Source organism: Ursus arctos, unplaced genomic scaffold (assembly GCF_023065955.2).
Source record: "Ursus arctos isolate Adak ecotype North America unplaced genomic scaffold, UrsArc2.0 scaffold_4, whole genome shotgun sequence".
NCBI lineage: Eukaryota > Metazoa > Chordata > Mammalia > Carnivora > Ursidae > Ursus > Ursus arctos.
In genome coordinates this window covers 28,279,338-28,302,769 of record NW_026623056.1, presented here as the reverse complement: position 1 = coordinate 28,302,769, position 23,432 = coordinate 28,279,338, and the positions used below count along the sequence as shown (strand labels likewise).

The 23,432-nt window shown below is 35.7% G+C and overlaps 1 protein-coding gene across 6 annotated transcripts in view; it reads right to left on the bottom strand.

Moving 5' to 3' along the window:
• The window catches only part of ZNF148 (zinc finger protein 148), a 113,724-nt gene that overhangs the window by 33,848 nt on the left and 56,444 nt on the right, over positions 1 to 23,432 (bottom strand). For all 6 annotated transcript variants that reach the window (XM_026495338.4, XM_026495339.4, XM_026495346.4 and 3 more), the window contains one exon: positions 6,548 to 6,673. In XM_026495338.4, coding sequence (XP_026351123.1) covers positions 6,548 to 6,673 — 126 coding nt within the window. The remainder of the gene's footprint in view (positions 1 to 6,547; positions 6,674 to 23,432) is intronic.

Below are 23,432 nucleotides of genomic sequence, written 5' to 3'. Positions count from 1 at the left end.
AGACAGAAAAATCAAATTCTTGGACATTTTAATATGTCTTTCTCTCTCTTTTCTTGGGCCAGAATAACAAACATATTTGTATAAAGGACAAGGAGTAAAATTCATCTTGCCTCAGAAGAGCACCAGTGGCTCTTCCAATTTGTAATCTGTTTTAAATGTAACCACTGTTTTATTCACCACTATAACACCAGTGCCCAAATGGTGACTGGAACATAGTGAGACTCTATAAATGGCTAATGACATGGCTGACTGCTACCCATACCAAACATCCTCATGGCTCACCACTTTATTCCTTTAAAAAATTTTTGCCACAAGTGATACCTTTCAATTTTTTGAAGTTAAGTAGTGACACAGAGACGTGGCTATGCAAAGAACGAAGGCCCTTAGTGGAAAAGAAATGTCACATGAATATAGGCAAAATTTTCTTCCTTGGTATAGATACGGCTTTTGTTCTTGTTCACACCCTTTCAAGATCTTTTGGTAGAATGTGATCTACCAGTTAAATGTGTCTGCCTTAGAGATTAGCAGTCTCACTTGCTACAATAACTATTACCATAAAATATTTTTGCTTTTCTTTTCCCCCTCAATTTATGAACACTATTACAACTAAAGATTTTAAATTTCAAGGGTTAAATCCTAAAGCCCTGCTATAGTATCTCCACATGATTTATCTTGCTTCCTGTCACTCCTACTCTTGGAGAAATATGGTATATTATAAAGACCAAGCAATCCGGCTTTATCAAGAGTGGAGAAATTAGTAATAGTCTAAACAATACTTAATCTACTTGATTTCCTTAACTGTTTATAAATTTAAAACAGAATTTTTCAGTAAAAATTTTCAAAATCAGGGGCGCCTGGGTGGCGCAGTCGTTAAGCGTCTGCCTTCAGCTCAGGGCGTGATCCCAGCGTTATGGGATCGAGCCCCACATCAGGCTCCTCCGCTATGAACCTGCTTCTTCCTCTCCCACTCCCCCTGCTTGTGTTCCCTCTCTCGCTGGCTGTCTCTCTCTCTGTCAAATAAATAAATAAAATCTTTTAAAAAAATTTTTTCGAAATCAAATGGAACTCCTCAATTAATCTGCTTTACTAATCCCATGGTCCATTAGATATATTTTTTGTTCTGAGCCAAATCTATTCCTAGCTAACTGCTACATATAATGGTTACCTTAAATAATACATCAATTTTCATCAGGCAAAGCACTAACAAAGCTCTATTAAATTTAGAGATTTTTCACTCCGCAAAGGTCACTGCCACTGAACAACCTAACACCAGTGAGGAAAAGTTATGCTGTCTTAAAAGGCAGAAATTATTTTCTCCATTCTCTGTTACGTACTTTTAAAATTATTAAAGTATATTTTAAGGTAATGATTATAGGTTTTATCATATATTCTTAAATCAACCTAAATCATCTTCTAAACCACCAAAACCCAAAAAACAATGTAGCGGAGATAGTTTAAATTTCTCATGTATTGTGAGTCAGTTCACTGCAACTGGGGGTGGAGAACGAGATCTTCTAAAATTCTCTTTATTCTTCAAATCCAATTAGAAACAGAAGAATGGTGCCATCCCAAAGACATACAACAAAATAACACAGCCATAACCATCCATAGCAAAACCCAGCACAACATCTTGACTCTCCTAGTTACCTCTAATATCCCACCCTCACACTGTCACTCTCATTCTTGAGAATTTTCACTATTTCTCATACTAGATTTTATACGTCACAAATGTCATTTTAAAATGGCAAGTTTTTGACAGTACCAGAACACAAAAGTCATCGTATTGTAAGCACGGTACAATAACCAATGTTCAGCAAAATAACCCTGAGTTTTACAAAAGGTCATTTCTCTTAGGTTTCCTAAGTATTATGTAAAAAAGTATGTGATATTTAAAGAAAGGTTTATATCAAAATATTTTTTAAAGTCAGGGTTCAGTTTTGTGAGAAAATTATTTACCCAAAATACATAGCTCTCTGAGAAAATCAGAGAAATAAAATATTAGGGACACCTGGGTGGCTGAGTCAGTTAAGCATCTGCCTTCAGCTCAGGTCATGATCCCAGGATCCTGGAATCGAGCCCCATATCCGGCTCCTTGCTCAGCAGGGAGCCTGTTTCTCCCTCTCCCTCTGCCTGCTGCTCCCCCTGGTTGGTGCACGCTCTGACAAATAAATAAAATCTTAAAAAAGAAAAAAAAAGAAAGAAAAGAAAAGAAAGTACTAACACACTCTTTTACTAATCTTCATTTTTCTCTTTGTACTATTCTGTACTTCCATCCCCCAACTTATATCAGTTCTTCAGCTTCAAAGCCACTTCTTCCATAATCAAGTCAACACACAGGAGAAAGTATGACACATGCCTGCTATATCTATTTCTCTGTTCCCTTTAATTAAGTTTTCCTCATTTATATAATTCAATTTAAGATCTTTTTGATATCAAAATCACAAATCTTTTCTGGGAACTAATGGTGTATAATAAATCTCTAAGAAAGGATTCTCTATATAATTTACAATCTATTTGATCTGTGGAATACTTTCATCCTTCCTGAGTTCAGCACAACTTTAAATAATCAGTTTCTACTTGGAACACCTAAACTGTTCAAACAAACACACACAGCTCCTTTCTTCAGCACCTGATAAGAGATTCTGGCACATCACAGGCACCCAGATTGTTTTCCGAGGGAATGAAAAAGGAAATAACATTTCAGAATGAGAAGTAAGGAATTAATAGTACTCTGCTCTATCTCATTCAGTCACTGAGATATCTGAAAAGACCTATACAATATATACAATACTGGATTAAGATAATATGTTATACTTTTCTTAAAAAGATTCTTAGAGTTCATTGATGTTGACTAAATAAATCCTCACAGAAACCTGTGGTGGGAAACGTTACTTCCTAATTCACCTAACAAGTCAGAATCAAAGTCAAGTGGTAAAAGCTCATTCCTTACTTATTCCAGAAATTTCTAGTATTAAGACTTGAGATTCTCAAATGCAAACATAAATCACAATCACCCTGGACTCTTTTAAAGTATAAATGGAAATCCCCTCAATGAGAAGCCCCAGGGATGGGGCCTGGGTTATTTATAACTGGAAAAGCCCTATAGGTGATCTAATGAGAGCTAGGAGGAGACCCACTGACATGAATGCACGGAGAACGAATTAAGTTTACTAGAACTTTTCACACATTTCTGGTAACTTTAGTCTCCACAGTGCTAATCCGCAACAAAACGAGATTCAAAGGGGCGATGGAACTAAGTATAGCAATGTAAAAAAGAATAGCATGTCATTAAGGAATGAGACAATGAAGCAATTACAAACATCAAAAAAACAAAGTCTACCACGCAGTTTTCAGGGTAAGAGGCGGGGAAAGCCCTAATATCTCAGTCGTTCCAAAGGGCTTCATTATTATAATATGATTTTTTTAAAAATGTTTACATCATCAACATAGACAGACATTAGACATTATGGTACAAATGCGCTATATTTAAAAGGAACATAACACATTAAAGATCCCCGACGAAGCTGTTAAAATTAAATTAAATTTGACATTTAAAAGGGACAAGATCTTATTCTATAGAAAATTTACTTTCATAAAACAGCTTAACCCATGATAGTACCAAATAACTTGACCTAGCTAACATTCCCTAGCTTGCTTATCCTCTTCAAACACGTTGCCAAATGTATGTTGGCAATTTTCAAATATCAAATTTGCCTTTGCTGTATGATAGAGGCTTACTTAAAATCCATGGCAGATAAAGATGACATAATAATAACGGTACTTCTCACTACAGAGCTGATCTTGAAGAAGTCACATTTATATGGATGTGTAAGCTCTAATATTTTAACTAAAAGTTTATCACGTTAGTTATATTTTCTGTACAGATCCTCAATCTAATATGACACAATGGTGGCACATACCCAAAATATTCATAATGGCAAAATTCAAGATCTGGGAAAGATCTGGGGGCAAGAGTAGAGTCCTCTAAGCATAATAAGTTATAACTCTTTGTGAAGCTTAAAACCGTTTTTAAGGAATTTAAAACAAAAAACACATTGATTTATAAATGTGAGATAAGCTTTTCTTCCTACAAAAAGGTAGAAACAGCTACTTTAATGAAAAATATGAAGTGTAAATTTTTTAAAACATGCTTGAGAAAATGTAAAATAACACCCTGGTCCTGCCTCAAATTCTAAGACTCCAGACACAAAAACCATTCATCTGGAGACTGCAGACCAGTGTTAAAACCAGTCCACAACCATTCTCTGTTACATTTAACATGTCAGGACAGTTTAAAAATAATTGTTTTTGTTACTCTTACACCTTCATCTTCCGTGTATTATTTCTAATTATTTCACTCTTCTAGGAATTCCCTAAAAAGACCTCCCCAAAACATTTTCTTATGTATAATATACTTAAAATAAGCCAAATCTTCCATCTAGCAATTATACAGATATATACTTACATAATACCCTTAGAAACATCCTAATACATTATGAATTTATCTACAAATGAGACAAGCAAAACAGCTTAAAACCTCTAAAAATCTGATCTGTATTTAGAAACACCTAGAACATAGCACCAAATAACACCCTACTGGAAGATAATAATCTGAGTTTTAGTCAGAATTTTAGGATACATTACACTCAAGAATAGCACCAGAAAAAAAAATGGCAATAAAATATCAAGGAAAATGTAGAACATACACTGTTTTTTAAAAAGACTTTATTCCTTATAGATTGGCAGCGAACCCAAAGTAACATACTATCGCAATTCTATAAATTAATTTTTTCCTCAAAACCTTGTATTGTTCTGTATATGAAAAACTTGATTTATTCATTAATGTAAAACAACAACAACAAACAAGTATTTATAAGTCACTGAGAAAAAAATTAACCCCAAGAAAACAAAGGGAAGGAGAAAGGCAGGGAGGGACTTCACAAAACATGAAATATAAAATGCCAATAATTATGGGAGAAAAAGAAGTTTAGTATGGCCAGTAACTAAAGAAATTAAAATTTAAACTGTAATGACATGTCCATCTCAAGCTACAAAAAACAAAGTCTCACACTTGAAAGTACAGACATGACACACCTCAGGTCCACCATGGGTAGCAATGTAACTGGTACAACATTTCTGGAAGGAGCCACATTGTCAAGAACCCTTTTTGAAAAATTCATGCCTCTGACTGACGATTGATTCAGTAACACATGAAGATCTATACACAAGTATTTTAAGGGCAGCATGATTTAAAATGAAGGCAAAGAGAACACAACTTCCAACAACATAGCCATCACAGAATATAATATGATACATCAAAAAATAATGTATTATGCAGCTAATAAAGTCTTTATAAAAACCATTAATTAAATGTAAAAATCATTTACACACTGTTAAAAAATCAGGACATTCAATCAATCAATCTATGTACATAAATTTGAATACAGAAATGGACTATGGCAGAAAATTATGTTAGCTATCTCTAGGCAGTATGACTACGGGTTATTTTAGTCTCTATATTTTTCAAATTTTTCTATAGTAGGTATACATATATATTCCAAAAGCTGTGGTATGTTGTTAATGTTTACCAACAGAGTAAGGAGTTGGGTGGTGGGAAGTGTTTGTTGATATCCAAGGTGTAAATATTCTCACTATGGCTAATTTTAAGTTACTAATGCTTTTAGCTTTGGCTTGCAAAATTCCTGTAAACTTAGCAATCAGCTCTGGCAAGCCAATACAAGCTGGCTCCAGCACACCACTGAATCCAAAAATAGACTAATAAAATAAATGATGATGATGATCTAAACCACAAAGGCAAAAAGAAGGAGCCATCAAAATTAAAAGGTCACATTATATTATGACTTTAAAAAAAATCCTTCTTCACTATATGAGGGAAAACAAAAGATGAAAAATAACTATAAAGATGGAAACATACCACTCAGAATTCACAGACTTCCTAGGAAGACCGAAGTGCTACCTACAGTCAGCTACTACTATACTGAAGAGGAAAAAAAGCAGGCAATTATTACTACTATTTACTAGGTCACTTATTTACTAATCTCTTCATTCGCCCATCAAGTATTTATTAAGGGTCTATTATGCCTACTATTCCAGGCTCTGGGGATACAACTGTGAATAATATGAAGGTCCCTGCCCTCGTGGAGCTTACATTCTAATACAGGTATCCGACAACTTTTCCCTGATGAATAACTGGTGTTGAATTTTCTTGAAATCATAATATTAAAATAAGTAAAACTAGTATGAATGAGAATCAAGGGCAGAAAAGAGAGACGTGGAAAAAGAAAAGTTTATTTTTAGAAAAAAAGGCATGGTGAAAAAAGTTGAAAAATTAAAACAAATGGCCCACCACCTCCATGCAGACACGCATCCCATGCTCCTGGTGATTCTGATACAACATTCCAACTTTTACTAAGCCACATGAGATTTTTGTATTTGCCTTATGGTCCAGCCAGATTCCTGCCCATAAGATTTACCAATAGTTTGGGATTAGGAGGTTAGGGACCACCACCTTAATATATTCTCTTACTTTTGCAGGAGAACGTTGTTTCCGTTTCTTCTTTTTCTGTAAGTCTACTGGCTCTCTGATTTGTTTTTTGTCTCTCATCAGTTGCTCAGATACATCAGTAAAAGTAATTTCCTGCTTTACACTTATCTGTTAAAAAAAAAAGCCAATTTTAGAAATAAACAAAAAGCCCATTCTGACAAAGCCATTGCATGTTTAATCCTCCGCTAAACCTACAAATAGGTGCTTCCAAAATGATTATATACGTGTGCGTATGCAACAGTGTGTTAAAGAGTTCATTAATAAGCAAGAGAACAAGAAAGAGTCAAGAGTATATAAGGAATAGAACTAAGATTTTACAAAAATCTATCTGGAAAAGAAGATTAAAGATATCACGGGAAAGGATTATAAGACCAAAGAATAAATATAAGTCAGGACAAAGTAGATCAATTTCACTCCCACATTTAAGGAAACTGATGCTGAAGTTAAAAGCACAAAAAGAGGTTTACATTCCAAAAATCAGTAAAATATTGGGGGAATAAAAGGGTATTAGGACTTCACAGTACGCTTTCTCTCGATTTATAAAATATCATGAAGCAATGAAAAATTCTAAAAGGTAATCACGTCAGAAGAAAGGTAAGACAAAAAATGAAAATTTAATTATCTTTAAACTCAGCACTCTGACGATATCATAGCTTAGCCTGTACTTTCTGGGCCTATACACCAAACCATCACCAAATAAAGATGTTTTTAGGACTGCATATGGTTTTAGGCCACTGTTTAGGTAAAAGGCAGGATACTAATTACACAACAAATAAATACAAGATGTTAACCCACCTTCAGATTTCTGTTTTCACAGATAAAAAAAGAGATGCTTGTCCTAAACACACACACACAAAACAAACAAACGAAAACCCACAAAACACAAAAAACAAAAATGCATGAAGGTTCTTAGATCAGTAATGGTAGTGCCAATTCTCATCACAATTGATGATACTCAGTCATCCACTCTTTAATACTACATTTTCCATCTATCCTTGAAATGCAAACACTTAAAACTAAAATATTTCAACTCAACAGGCCCTGACCTTTCCACCATGTAAGGACACAACAAGAAGTCTGCAACCTGGAAGAGGGCCCTCACCCTACCATTCTAGCATACTGATCCTAGACTTCCGGCCTCCAGAACTGTGAGAAATAAATCTCTGTTCTTTATAAGCTAAAATAAATAAATAACTCCTTAATAACAATCCATGAAGTACCATGTACTAATGGCTACATTTTCCAAAACATACACTAAAAAAATGGTGCAAAACATTATAAACATCTTACAGACTGACAGTGTAAAGTTGGAAAACAGCTGTGTAGAAGGGATTCATGAGGAAAATGCAACATAAGGCAGGGATTTCAGGCTGACAAAATAAGGAACTGGAAGCTTTCATAAATTCCTGAGGTGTAGGCAGTATGAGAATCACAAATCAAAAAGAACCCTGACACAAAAACAGGATGTAAATGATTACTAGGTTAATAATTCTATCAGGTTATAGAATAATACTAGTGAACCTTCTTATAGCTTCTTTTGGTATCATTATTTGGAACATAAAATAAAATGATAAAATCACCACCAACAAGGCTTTGGAATACAGACATGTTATAACTCTGAACTGACGTGTACTGAAATACAAAACTTCTGTTGTGTGTGAGACAGCAGAGATGACTGCAGACTATGTAAGCAGCTGCTGAATTGCTCTGTCCCATTTTGCAGGGGCACCAAAAAGTAGTTCCAATGTTTCCATCAGCTTCTAAATGGCAAAGAAACCATGAAAATGTAGCATGCAGCAGTAAGAAACAGAGGAATTATTTTTAGCAAAAGTGCCAAATAGAGTATAAGACAAATTCACAAATAAATTCTGCAATTAGAAGATATTCACAAACCAAGGAAGAGCCTTTATGTGTAAACAGCGAAAAAGAATAATAAATGTATCTAAACCTTTCAGTTATTTCCACATATATGGGAAGTGGTATTTTTTTAGATTTTATTTATTTGTGAGAGAGAGAGAGCGCGTGAGTGTGCACACACAAGCAGGGGGAGCAGCAGGCAGAGGGAGAGAGAGAAGAGGGTCCCCACTGAGTATGGAGCCCAATGAGGGACTCGATCCCAGGACCCTGGGATCATGACCCTAGTGGAAGGCAGACGCTTAACCGACTGAGCCACCCAGGCACCCCTGGAAAGATGTATTTGTACTACTAGCATTCTCAAATGTAAGGCATACTTTTAACATATGAAAGCCCAGCCTCAAACCTAGAAGTAACAATCAATCAAAACACTGAATGTCAGGCGCACAGGAAGTTACATTTTTAGAATGCACCAAGAGGCGTATTACCCATAAATGGAATAAATTAATCTCCTCTATGTATAACATAACCACACACTAAAGTACACAGATCCAGCCTACAAGGTGCTTAGAAAAGATGGAGGTAACTCTAAATGATAAAGAGATGGAAGGTATGATGATAATAAGTCAGCTAGGAAGAATGAGTTGCAAAAAAAGTCTGAGAAAACTTGTTTTCTTTGGCTTTAAGAAGATAATTGTAACCTATAAAAACATGAAACCTTTTTTTTTTTTTTTTAAAGCAGGCTCCACGGCCAGCGTGGAGCCCAACATGGGGCTTGAACTCATCACACTGAGGATCAAGACCAGAGCTGAGAACAAGAATCAGATGCTTAGGGGCACCTGGGTGGCTCAGATGGTTAAGCGTCTGCCTTCAGCTCAGATCATGACCCCAGGGTCCTGGGATCGAGCCCCGCGTTGGGCTCCCTGCTCAGCAGGGAGCCTGCTTCTCCCTCTCCCTCTGCTGTTCCCCCTGCTTGTGCTCTCTCGCTCTCTCTGTCAAATAAATAAATAAAATCTTAAAAAAAAAAAAAAATCAGATGCTTAAACCGACAGAGCAACCCAGGCACCCCAACACATGAAAACCTCTTAAGCGTGACAAAAGAGACAATAATTCATCCATACATTGTCTATTTGTTTCTTGAGAACTGTCTTTACAAGAAAATCAAGTTCTCAGTGTTTGCACCTACAATAAACCAAAGTTTAATCAAAGCAGCACCTGCAGGTACATGGTATTTGAAAAGACTGGTTTGCTGGATTTTTGAAACACATTTGTTAGGGCATCAAGAAAACCAAGAGAGGGATGCCTGGGTGGTTCAGTCGGTTAAGCATCTGCCTTTGGCTCAGGTCATGATGCCAGGGTCCTGGGATGGTGTCCCACACTGGGAATCCACTCTCAGCAGGGAGCCTGCTTCTCCCTCTGCCTGCTACTCCCCTCGACTGTGTTCTCTCTCTCTGACAAATAAATAAAATCTTCAAAGAAAAGAAAAAAGAGAAGAAAACCAAGAGACTACGAAATCGTCAGATTAAAAAAACCAAACACTGGTTTCTTCCTTATCACTTAAGCTTTACCATTTTACCTCAACCCATGTACAACTTCATGTCTACATTTGAGACCTGCATTTCAATGCAGTTCTCAGTATTAACCCAGAAATACCATCAAACTGTCAATTAGCCTACCTATCCTTCTTTGATAAGATCTGACTAAACCCAGGCATTCTCCACCTAAAACCTGAAGCCCCCTCTAGATCTCTCACTTTGAGACTAGGGAAACTGTCATGCATGACTCCCATGTCATATCTACCTTCCATACTCCTCTAACTTCTTCCCCAACATCTTTAGAAGAGGTAGAGACCTATAATGTCATACCTCCTCACCCCTTGTCACAGCCCAAGGTGGTTCTTTCTTGCTACTTCTAAAATATATCTATTATGTTTTCTTCATTTTTGATCTCTTTCACTTCATTCTCCTGACCTTAAATATAAAGAGGTCTCCCTATATTGAAAAAACCCTTCCCTTGAATCCCATGATCCCTAGTAACTCGAGCCCAGAATCCAGACTCTTTCAAGGCTTATTTCATTTCTGGCCCCAAAATAAACAAACTATCCTACTTTTATTTTTAACTATTTTGTGCAATTGTATCTTATCTTGATATCTGCAAGTAAGATATGCTTCAACAACTATTACATGCCTGCAATGTGCCAAACTTAGTCTGAAATAATTTAACAAAAGCTTTAAATTTACTAAAATTCTAATATGTACAGAGCACAATTTTAGATACTGAGAATACATTCTAAATATAAGGTCTCCTTTTCAAAGGCCTTAAAAATGTATATGGGGAGTTTTGATGCGTAACAAAAAAAACCCACCTAGCAATTCAAGATAGTACATGCTAGGCTCAAACCTAAATGAATGGTACAGAATAAGGGCAGGAATCAAAGGAAAAATTAATGAGATTGAAAATAACTGCAAAAGTTCACGAATGAAACAGAATTAATCAGAGCTGCAGGTTTATCATATATATCCCCCTTTTATTTTTCCTTCCAACCCTGCTACCCTTCCCAACTTCTTTCTTACAGACTCAACAATGTTAATAAGTGATATAACAAATGTGAAATGTACTAAAATAAATTTGCCAGACATAGGGTGTAATGAATAAATATTTCATTTGGGTTGCACATTTTAGTACCGTCTACCCATAACTCCCAGGTAAGAAGGTTTATTTTGGACTCTTCCTCTTCTTCATTCTCAGTACTCTACACCCATATCCAGCAACATCCATTTCACCCTAATTAACTTTATCAATCTTGCTGCCTTACAGCATTATCATCGCTCTCATATATTCTTCCATGAAAAAATTAATATAAAACTTTGGGGGGGGGCACCTGGGTGGCTCATTTGGTTAAGCATCTGCCTTCGGCTCAGGTCATGATCTCAGGGTCCTGGGATTGAGCCCCACGTTGGGCTCCCTGCTCAGCAGGGAATCGGCTTCTCCCCCTCCCTCTGTCCCTTTCCCTTCGCTCCCTTGTGTGCATGCGTGCGCTCTCCCCCCCACTCAAATAAATAAAATCTTAAGGACAAAAACAAAACAAAACAAAACAAAAAACTGTTTTCCTGTCATCTCCCCAGTGAGGAATCTATAATAGCTCCTTGTTACCCATGGTATCAATTATACTCTCCCCTGGTCCACTTTCAAGATTCTATATGATTGACTTTACAGAAAAGACCTAGATCACTTGGCAGAAGTAGCTGTCCTTACCACCTCTCCTCTTTATTTCTGGAGCCATATGTTCTTTTCAATTTTCAATTTCCTCTCTACTCTGCTACTGACTCAATTCCTACCTATCTCCAAGGCTCTGCTGTTTCACTGCCTTTTTATTTATTTATTTATTTTTAAAGATTTTATTTATTTATTTGACAGAGATAGAGACAGCCAGCGAGAGAGGGAACACAAGCAGGGGGAGTGGGAGAGGAAGAAGCAGGCTCATAGTGGAGGAGCCTGACATGGGGCTCGATCCCGTAACGCCGGGATCACGCCCTGAGCCGAAGGCAGACGCTCAACCGCTGTGCCACCCAGGCGCCCCTCACTGCCTTTTTAAAATAATCTTCCTTATTCTATCAGCTACATTGTCTCTGCCTAAAAGCATTCTTACATTTCCCCTATAAAATCATTTCTTGTGAACCAAATTTTTTCTAACAACTTCCTTCTTCTTATGGCTAAACTTTTACAAAGAATAATCTGTGATGAGAATACTGACAAAATAACTGCCCCCGAATTTAGAGAAATGGTTATTCCTGAGATTAAAAGTAGTAAACAGCCATATAAAAAGGATGTGGTTATCACTAGAAGGGAATTGTTTCAAAGTATTGCGTCCAGGAAACAAAATCAAGGTGACCATAAATATAACAAGTGTTCGAATATAAAAAGAAAGATACAACACAATTAACTGTACTGTGAACATACTGCCTAAAGAAAGAATGTTAGCAATAATGGGGAATATTCCTGGAGTCCGGAAAAAGAGAAAGTTCAGACCAAGAGTGTATCTGTGTCTCTGTGTGTGTGTGTGTGTGTGTGTGTGTGTGTGTGTCTATATTTCCAGGATAGTTTTGACAAGAACAGTTAAATGTAACTGGTCAATAGGAGTACTTCTAATTCCAAGCTCACCAAAGTCACAGAACAGGGCAAGGAGGGGAAGCAGCACACTGGTGGAATAGGCCGTTGTGTGATTCATGAACTATAACCTTGCCTTCTGCCTGACCCATGACTGCATTCAAAATTCTGAATGGAGCTACATTTGTCAGAGTTTGACAAGGTCCACAGTTATCTTTTGATTTTGAAGGGTTCAGGGATCCATAGTTCACAGCAAATACTCTAGTCTGTTTCTCTATATTTCTTATGATAAATGTGCATTTTGGCTGCTATGCTAGCAACTTATAAATTAGATAACTGTAAGATGGAGCGCTCAAATCAAGTAATCTTACCTGAGACAGTGCTGACTCCCCCCATCCTACCTGGACATTCCATTCTTTCAACTTCCATTAAATCATGACTTAATAAGTTCTCTCCTATTCCACATGGAAGTTCTTCCGAATCTATCCTTCTAGTATATACATTTCATTTTTTAAGAATATATATATACCTTCATTTTTTAAGAATTTCAGTAAATCTTTATCAATGGTTCTCAAAGTGTGGTCCAGGGACTCCTGAAGGTCCCTGACATCCTTTCAGGCTGTCCATGAGATCTGAAATACTTCCATAGTCATACTGGTTTTTTTCCACTCTCCTCTCATGAATACATAGTGGCATTTTGCAGAAGCTAACATGTGATGTCACCACAGAGTGAATGTATTAGCAAATATGAGAATCCAGTTATATTATATTAAGCCAGGTAATACACATATTAATAGAACTGTAAAACAAATTCTCTCTGAATTTTTCATTTTAGAAAACAAGGTTATATTTCATTAAAAATGTTATATGTTATTTTTTACAGAACTAGAACATATAATACTGAAATGTATATGGAACCAAAAAGACCCCATATATCAAGAGAAATCTTGAGAAAGTAGAACAAAGACAGAAGTATCACAATCCCAGATTTCAAGATATACTACTAAGCTATAGTAATTAAAACAGTATGCTTCTGGCACAAAAACAGACATATAGATCAGTGGAACAGAAAAGAGACTCCAGAAATAAAGCCACAATTATATGGTTAATTTACCTATGACAAAGGAGGCAAGAACATACAATGGGGAAAAGACAGTCTCTTTAATAAATAGTGCTGGGAAAACTAGGCAGCTACATGCAAAAGAATGAAACTGGACCACTTTCGTAAAACCATACACAAAAATAAATTCGAAATGAATTAAAGACCTACATATGAGGGGTAATGCCATAAAACCCCAGACAAAAACACAGGCAGTAACCTCTTTGACACCAGCTGGCCAAAGAAACATTTTTCTAGATATATCTCCTCAGTCAAGGACAAAGCAAAAATAAACTATTAGGATTACATCAAAATAAAAAGCTTTTGCACAGCAAAGGTGTTTTGTTGGTGGTTACCAACAAAATGAAAAGGCAACCTACTGAATGGGAGAAGACATTTGCACAAGATGTATCTGATAAGAAATTAATATCCAAAGTCTATAAAGAACTTCTACAACTCACTACCAAAACAAAACAAAAAAAACCTCACAAATAATCCAATTAAAAAGTGAGCAGAGGACCTGAATAAATGTTTTTCCAAGGAAGACATACAGATGGTCAACAGACACAAAAAGGTGTTCCCTAATCATCAGCGAAAAGCAAATCAAAACCACAATGAAAAAAAAAGCAAGCAAGCAAGCAAGCAAGCAAGCAAGACCACCTCACATCTATCAAACTGGCTAGAACCAAAAAGGTAAGAAATAACAAGTGTTGGTGAGGATGTGGGGAAAAAGAAACCCTCATGTACTGTTGATGGAATATAAATTGGTGTAGCCACTGTGGGAAAGAGTATGGAGGGTCCTCAAAAAATTAAAAACTGAAATACCTTAAAATCCAGTAATTCCACTACTGGCTATTTACCCTAACAAAGCAAAAACACTAATTTGAAAAGATATATGCACCCCTATATTTATGGAAGCAACCTTAGTGTCCAATGATGGTTAAATAAAGATGTACTACATGCACACACAATGGAGTATTACCCAGCCATAAAAAAGAATGAGATTGTGCCATTTCTTTTTTTTTTTTTTTTAAGATTTTATTCATTTATTTGACAGAGATAGAGACAGCCAGCGAGAGAGGGAACACAAGCAGGGGGAGTGGGAGAGGAAGAAGCAGGCTTCCAGCAGAGGATCCCCATGTGGGGCTCGATCCCAGAACACCGGGATCACGCCCTGAGCCGAAGGCAGACGCCTAACGACTGAGCCACCCAGGCGCCCTGAGACTGTGCCATTTTCAACAACACGGATAGACCTATGGGATATTATGCTAACCGAAATAAATCAGAGAAAAATACCGTATGATTTCACTTCTATGTGGAATCTAAAAAACAAATGTACAAACAAACCAAAAAAGCAGAAACAGATCCATTAATACAGAGACAAGCTGGTGATTGCCAACAGTAGGGGGGGGCAAGATAGGTGAAAGGGAGTGGGAGGTACAGGCTTTCAGTTAGTAACAGGGATTAGAAAATAGAGCGCAGGGACTATAGTCAGTGGTACTGTAATAGTGTTGCATGGTGACATTATGGTAGCTACACTTGTGGTAAGCACAGCATAACACACAAGAGCTGTCGAGAATCACTATGTTGTACACCTGAAACAATGGCACACAGTGTGACATTGTGTGCCAACTACACCTCAACAAAAAAAATAAATTAAAAAAGAAAGACAGCCTCTGTTTAGAAGGCAGAAAAATACTGCAATTGGTGGGTTATCAGTTAGCTAATGATTTGCCAATATAATTTTTTAAAACTATGTTCTATGTTAACTTGCAATGGGATTTGTTATTTACAAATTAATAAAATTTTTAATTTCTGTTCTAATTTCTAAAAGGGTAAATAATGATATATATAACCAACATAAGCAAGAGTTGTGAGGAGCATTCAAAATTTTTTAAGAGTAAAAGGGCTGCAGGGGCGCCTGGGTGGCACAGTGGTTCAGCGTCTGCCTTCGGCTCAGGGCGTGATCCCGGCGTTACGGGATCGAGCCCCACATCAGGCTCTTCCACTATGAGCCTGCTTCTTCATCTCCCACTCCCCCTGCTTGTATTTCCTCTCTCGCTGGCTGTCTCTATCTCTGTCGAATAAATAAATAAAATCTTTAAAAAAAAAAGAGTAAAAGGGCTGCAAAACCAGAAATTTTGAGAGCTGCTGACCTAGATACATCTGAACTATACTTTGCGTTCCTTCCCTCTTCTCCATTCAATCTCTTTTAACACAGATACCTGGACTCCACCAACATAAAGAAATGAGTATAGATGTGTGTGCATGTATGAGTTAGAAGACATACATGTAATTCCTAGCTCTGTCTACTGAGATTACCAAGGAGCAATGACATCTAACACACCTAGCACCCAGAACTTTGGTTCTAAATACCATTATCCAAATAAGAGGAACTGGGGCTCCTTGGAGTAGTGACTGATTCCAGAGCTGGGCCAGGGAAAAATATGAGATGACCCTGCAACATCCTGTGGTACCAGAAACTAAAGAGCCAAAAAAAGGATGAGCACATGTCCAAAGGACACAAGAAGCAGTCTGGAGGAGCTCTTAACCAGCACAGCTGGAACAACTTGAGCAACAAAGTAAGTAATGACAGTACTGGATTGGAACTCATAGAATAAAATGAGTATCCATGCTGAGAAAAATTGAAGTAATTGAAAAAATTAATAGGGGAGAAGAGAGAGCTACAATTAACAAAAATACAGCAAGGAGGAAGAAAATACAAAATCACAATTAGGCAAACACCACATTAATAACTACGACCGGCAGGGTCCATTAATGGATGCTAAAATCAGTAGGTAGAAATTTGAGAAGAAATCAAATATTTAAACAGACTCAAAGATATTTGTTAACTACAAAGGTAAAAATAGTGACCTTATAATGGGGAAAACTGGCAGATACTACCTTAACAAAGAATCAAGGTTAGTATCACCAGTAATAAGACATATCAACATTTTGTACCAACATTACTTCTGTGGGGTTGTCAAAAATGCAGAGCTTCAATCTCATCATAAGAAAACATCAAACTCAAACTGAGAGGCATTCTACAAAATAACTGACCAATACTCATCAAGTATCACATGTAGAGGTCATAGAAGACAAGGAAAGATTGAACTGCCTCAGAATGGAGGAGACTTAAGAAGATGCAAAAACTAAATGCAGCCTAGGATCTTACGCTGAATCCTTGAACAGAAAAAGAGCATTATGGGATAGACAAATGAAATTCAAATAAGGTCTGTAGTTTTATCAGTAAGTTCCTGGTTTTGGTAATTGTATTATGGCTGAATAAGCTTTGATACAAGAGGAAGCTGTGTGATGGGTTTATATGCACTCTACACTATTTCTACCACCTTTTTATAAATCTAAAATTATTACAAAATAAAAAGTTAAAATTTTGATTTTTCTACCTACAAAAATACTTAGCATCCCAAACTTACCATATTGTATACATTAAATATGTGCAGATCTTCTGTGTATCAATTATACCTCAATAATGCTGTTTTAAAACATAGTTAGCATTTACATGGTCTTCTATAAATTTGTGGTTTCTCCTCCTCGGCATGATGAAGATTCATCTACCATCTACTATGTGCTGGGCACTGTCCACTGTCCTTGGTTGCTGGGTGCTGAGGCTACGGGGCGGGGGCAGGGGAGGCAGGCAGCACATGCTCTTGAGCCCGCATGGTGTATTGCAAGTCATCTCAGTTTCACAGGAACACTATTTTCATCCCGTTTTAAAAATAAGAAAACTAAGGCCCAGAAAGGTTAAGTTACTTGTCTAAAATCCCATTAATTAAGAAGCAAAATCAAAATTTAAACCCAAGTCTTCCAAATCTAGCAACTGAAATCTTAACTGTTATGATCTGTGAATTAATTATTACCTTCATGTTACCAATAAGGAAACTAAAACTTCAGGGAAGTGTCTTACCCAAGCTATCATATTTCAACACTAGGACTTAAACCAAGATCTTGTCTCTTTTAGTCCACTGTTATTTCCATTACTGTAATAGCTTCTTAATAAATCTGAATTATTAAAACTTATTTTAAAATAATTTTTATATGAACATTTTATTTTTCCAAATACGAACTACAGTTTGCTTACTGCCGGAACATGGGAAAAAATTTCTAGTGGTTCTAGAATGGCTACTATGAAAGGGAGAGAAAATAATTTTTAAAATAACAAAGTGAGAGACACCTGGTGCCTGAGTCGGTTAAGCGTCTCCCCTCAGCTCAGGTCAGGATCCCAGGGTTCTGGGATCAAGTCCCACATTGGGTTCCTTGCTCAGCGGGGAGCCTGCTTCTCTCGCTCTGCCTTCTCTGCCTGCCACTCCCACTGCTTGTGCTCTCTCTCTCTGACAAGCTAATAAGTAAATAAAATCTTTAAAAAATAAATGAATAAATAATAAAGTGGGCAAAACGTCATCAATATTTAGGTGAAGCGTAATACTTGAGTTTCAATCCTACCTCTTCCAATTACTATCTGGCTAAACTTGGCTTCCAGTAGTATGGAAAAACACAAAAAACGAAGGTGGAGAGGCAAAGGAAATACAAGCTAATTCCAAAAAAAAGTTAATAGCTGTGTGAGGCTGAACTAAAATTTAGTCATTTGGAACTTTCTTCACCTATAAAATGGAGGAAATAAGCCTCACAGAATTCCTGCAGACTTATAAGAGATTATATATGTAAAGCATGAGCTATAATACAGTTGACAGTAGACAGATTCTTGATGCCACTAATGATCATAATCATTTCTTCACATCTCTTAATCGTGGTAGTAATAATATCCAGCTTATACACAACAGAAAATCAAATGAGATTACATCAAGAGAACCTTGAAAACTTTCAAGTTCTAAACAAATATTTATGGTTATTAATTATCATACAATTACAGATGTTACCAATTTCTACAGAACATCTCCACTCAGACATCCTATTATCTCAGTCAGTGCTTCACATCAGAACCTCCTTCCAAATTCTCTCCCTTTCAACATGCTATATTACCTCAGTCTCCTGTTTAAAAATCTTTTAATTTTCTTCTCCACTGCCAACCAAAGACCAAGTCCAGTTGTTTTTATTTCCCTCAACATCATATACAAATAGAGAAATTATATTTCCCAGTTCCTACTCTAGATTATTTATAAAGATATTAAGTGGGAAATCTCGTATGCTACTAGAGGAAGACTAATTGGTCAACTTTCATGGACTATAAATTGACCAGGATATATCAGGAGTCTTAAGAAATCTATCCTGAAGAAATAATCTCACATGGCAACAATGTCTACATATAACATAACATTCTTTATGGTAGTAAAAACAAAAGTGTAAACAGTCCAAGTATCCAGTAATAAAGACTGAGATAAATTACAACACAGCTATTTGACATTATACAGTTATAAAAAAATCTTAGTTTTGGATAATATTAATGACATAATGAAATGCTCATGGTTTGAGGAGTAAATATATAATTACGTAGATAAGTATATTTTGCAATTTTATACAAACACACAAATACATATGCAGCAAATTTTATACAAACACAAATACACACACAGAAAAACAAACAAAAAGGAAACACTAAAATGCTAACAACCAAATGTTAGTAGTGATTACAGCAATTTTTTGCTATCTTCTTCAGAGTTTAAGAATTTTTACATTTCCTCAACAACTTTGTGTTACTTTTTAATATTAAAGAGATATTAAGTCCAGTGTTAGTATAAATACCTAGTATTTTTTTTTAAGATTTTATTTTATTTATTTGACAGAAACAGCCAGTGAGAGAGGGAACACAAGCAGGGGGAGTGGGAGAGGAAGAAGCAGGCTCCTAGCAGAGGAGCCTGATGTGGGGCTCGATCCCAGAACGCTGGGATCACGCCCTGAGCCGAAGGCAGATGCTTAACGACTGCACCACCCAGGCGCCCCTATAAATCCCTAGTATTAAAGAAAAACCTGTTTATCATTATCTTAACATACTAAGTTGTTCTAAGAACTAAAACATTACGCCAGCAAAGTGAAACTGAAAAAATTTCTATGGGTGAGTGAAAAAAAAAAAAGCCATCAAATAAACCTTGATCTCTATCTCACATCATCAGCAAAAATCAATTCCAAATGGATTATTAATCTGAATGGGAGAGAAAAACCATAAAGCTTCTAGAAGTTGAAGTATTTTTGTGACTTTGGGGTAGGCAAAGAATTCTTAAATAGGATACACAAAACACTTACCAAAAGGAAAAGACTTATAAATTGAATGCTATTTAACACTAACTTCTATTTATCAAAAGAGTAAAAAGGCAAATCAGAGTGGAAAAGATGAGATATATACAGAAAGACAGATAGATAGATATCCAACGAACAGATAAAGAACTACTATAAATCTGTAAGAGAAAGAAACCTAATAGAAAAATGGACAAAAGATAAATATGTGCCTTACAAAAAAATAATATCCAAATCGCCAATAAGCACGAAACAGTACTGAATTTTGTTAGTTTTCAGTGAAACAACCTAAAATCACATTGTGAGACTACTACCAAAACAAAATGGCTAAAATTAAAAGGACTGACAATACCAAACATCAAGGATATGGACAATTAAAGTAAATTGGCAAAACCACTTAGAAAAGCTTTTGCCAGTACCTACTACAGCTGAACATATGCATACCTAGCAAATTCAATCCTAAGTACATAACCAACAAACATGAATATGAACATACACCAAAAGACACATCCAAGAATATTCACATCAGCACTTTTCATAACAGCCCACATCTTGAACAATCTAAATGTCTATTATACTACAATGGATAAATTTTGATATCTTCACACAACTGATGCTTATACAGAAATAAGAATAAACTATTACATGCAACAATGTGGATACACCTCACAATCTGAACCAAAGAAATCAGATACTACAGAGTGCATGATTCTATTTATAATTAGTACAAAATCAGGTAAAACCACTAGGCCATGCTAGAAGTGTTATGTAGTGGTTATCTTCAGGAATAGAAAAGGGCTGTGACTAAGATAGACAGAAGATGAGGAGGGCCTCTGAGATGCTAGTAATGTTCTATGTCTTGATCTAAGCAGTGGTTACTCAACTATGTTCACTTCTGAGAAAATTCCTCATTTATAATTTCTGCACTTTTCTGTATAAATGTTATATTTCAATAAAAGACATACACCTCGAGAAAGAGTGTTATCAATGTGCAGGTACATATAGATAAAATTACAAGAAACATGCTTGTATATATAGGCATCTATGTCTATATCTATCTATAAGCATGATCCTTTCACCATTATTACTTCATTCAAACAAATCTAGTAGTAACATAAATATCCATCAATATTGCCTTAAATAAAGCACACAATTTAATCAATTATTAAAATAAGTTTTATACGTAATTACAGTATTTCTATAGGATGTGTTTTAAATGAACATAGCTAATTTCAAAAAGCATATAAATAGCATCATCTATGTAAAACAAAATATATGCATGTTTTCATAAGATATAGATTTTAAAACCATATTATATAGAAATAAATACATATTACACACTCTGCATGTTTGTTAATAAATTAAAAATTTCCAGAAGGCTATCAATATTAGTAGGTATCTTTTGGGAATTAAAGTCGGTACGTGGTGTAAACAATTTTTACCTTTTACTTTGTTCTAAACTACTTTAATCTTTATGACTATGCAATCGTTTATAATAACCTAGACCATACCATTAAGAAAAAAACAAAGTAGGTATCTCTGAGACTGATCTAGCTAGGCTGACTCTATAGCCTTGTCCATAATGATTTTCAATTTGTGTACTATTGTCCTAAGTAAGACAGTATAACGCTCATTCAGTACCACTGTCTCACAATTCCAGATCAACTGTAAACATCAACGAACAGACAGAACTATATTAAAGGTGTTAGGAGACTGGCTATGTTATTAAAGTCATCTAGAAAGAAATCTACTACTAATAATTTATGTCCACATAAAGGGAAAACAAAATTAAATCAAACAACTCTAAGAGCGTGGAAGGATACTAAAAAATAGATCATTGTGGGTTAGCTCCCTATGACAATCTTTTTTTTTTTTTTTAAGAATTTACTTATTTACTTGAGAGAGAGCGAGCACTAGTGGGGGTGGGGGAGGGAGGGGAGGGAGATGCAGACTCCCGGATGGGCAGGGAGCCCAATGCGGGACTCAATCCCAAAACCCTGGGATCATGACCTGAGCAGATGCTTAACCAACTGAGCCACCCAGGTACCCTAAAACAATCTCTTAAGAGATACCTTGACTCATCTGCTTATCAAGTAAGTTGAAATAATAAATAAGCAGTAGTATGAATCACACCAGGAGAAACTATAAAGCACGATTACTTAACGCCAGGTTTTCTGCTCATATATTGATTCCTATCAAATATGGCACTTTCTAAGATCTATATGGCATGTGAATAAAATCTTGTTTAAAGAAAAAAACTTGAGTTGATATAAATTATCATCTCTTCTCCTTAAAATAAGCTCAATTAATGAATCTATTTCCGAAAAAGATATCCAGAGTATGCTGAAGTAAAAAGTACTTGAATGGGAAGAATAAAAACACCTCTTAAAACATAGAGCCCCAATAATAATCAATGCAATCACCTCAAAAGACAAGGACCCCAACAGCCAATGAACATAAAAAAACTTCTAAATCCCTCAGATGAACTCTAAAAGAAATGTAATGGTAATAACAATTGGCTACAAGTAATAAATAACTGTTTAAAAAAAGGTATACAATGTAATGGGGATAAGAAGTTGGGTGTTAGCCAAAAAGAGAAGAAACATATCCTACCAATGACTATTTAAGCAAATAAATACAACAGCAAACAGATCTGTCACCTTCCAGGATGCTTGTGAAAGAGCATTTGTCACCAATAAATGCAATCCAATTCTGGAATTAAACCAGAGTACAAAATATGTGGCAAAAATAAAAAAAAATCTTAAAACCACTGAAATGGGTTAGGGTTGATTTTTTTCTTTTCTTTTCTTTTTTAATAAGAGGGAAAATGTTACAAGAAATATACTAAAATTGCTAGCATCAGCATGTTAGGTTTTTACTGACTAGAGCAAGAGGCATATGTGAAAATATCTATACAGCCCTCCTTAAATTAGTAACAGGATTTAAGGAAATTTAAAAACTAAAAAACCAAAGGTCTAATGCCAATGGCCAAACACATTTTGAGCTTCCTAGGCCATTAAACAAAAATAATCATAAATAGGAAATGCATGAAAGTATTCCTACAATTTTGTTCATGCTGTTTTATAGCATACAAATTCATGACTAAAATAAAATGCTACACAAATGCTGGAGTATATTTTTTCAGGAGTTATAAATACCTGAAATTTTACATTCTATTATATCATTATATGACTAGAACATGATTTTTTTATAGTTCCTAATTTACAAAATCCTTTTGCTCAAGTGATACCATCCAACAGTTTTCTAAAAAACAAATGTGGCATATATCATTACGAATTACAATTTGCTCCAATTTGTCAACACAAACATGTTTTTACTCTTCAACATGCTTGCCATCAAACTGGAAAAATAAAGACCATAGAGAGTTATGATTTCTCAATCCCTACTCAATGAATATAAGAATTAAAAAAATAAACCAGATCCGTTTTTTACATTTCTAAAATAAATTTAGTTTCTGAGTTAAGAAGCTTTCTAGCACAGTGTTTCCAATAAAACTTTCTGCAATGTTAGAAATGTTCTCTTGGCTGTCCAAAACAGAAGCCACTAACCACATGTGGCTACTGAGCACCTAAAATG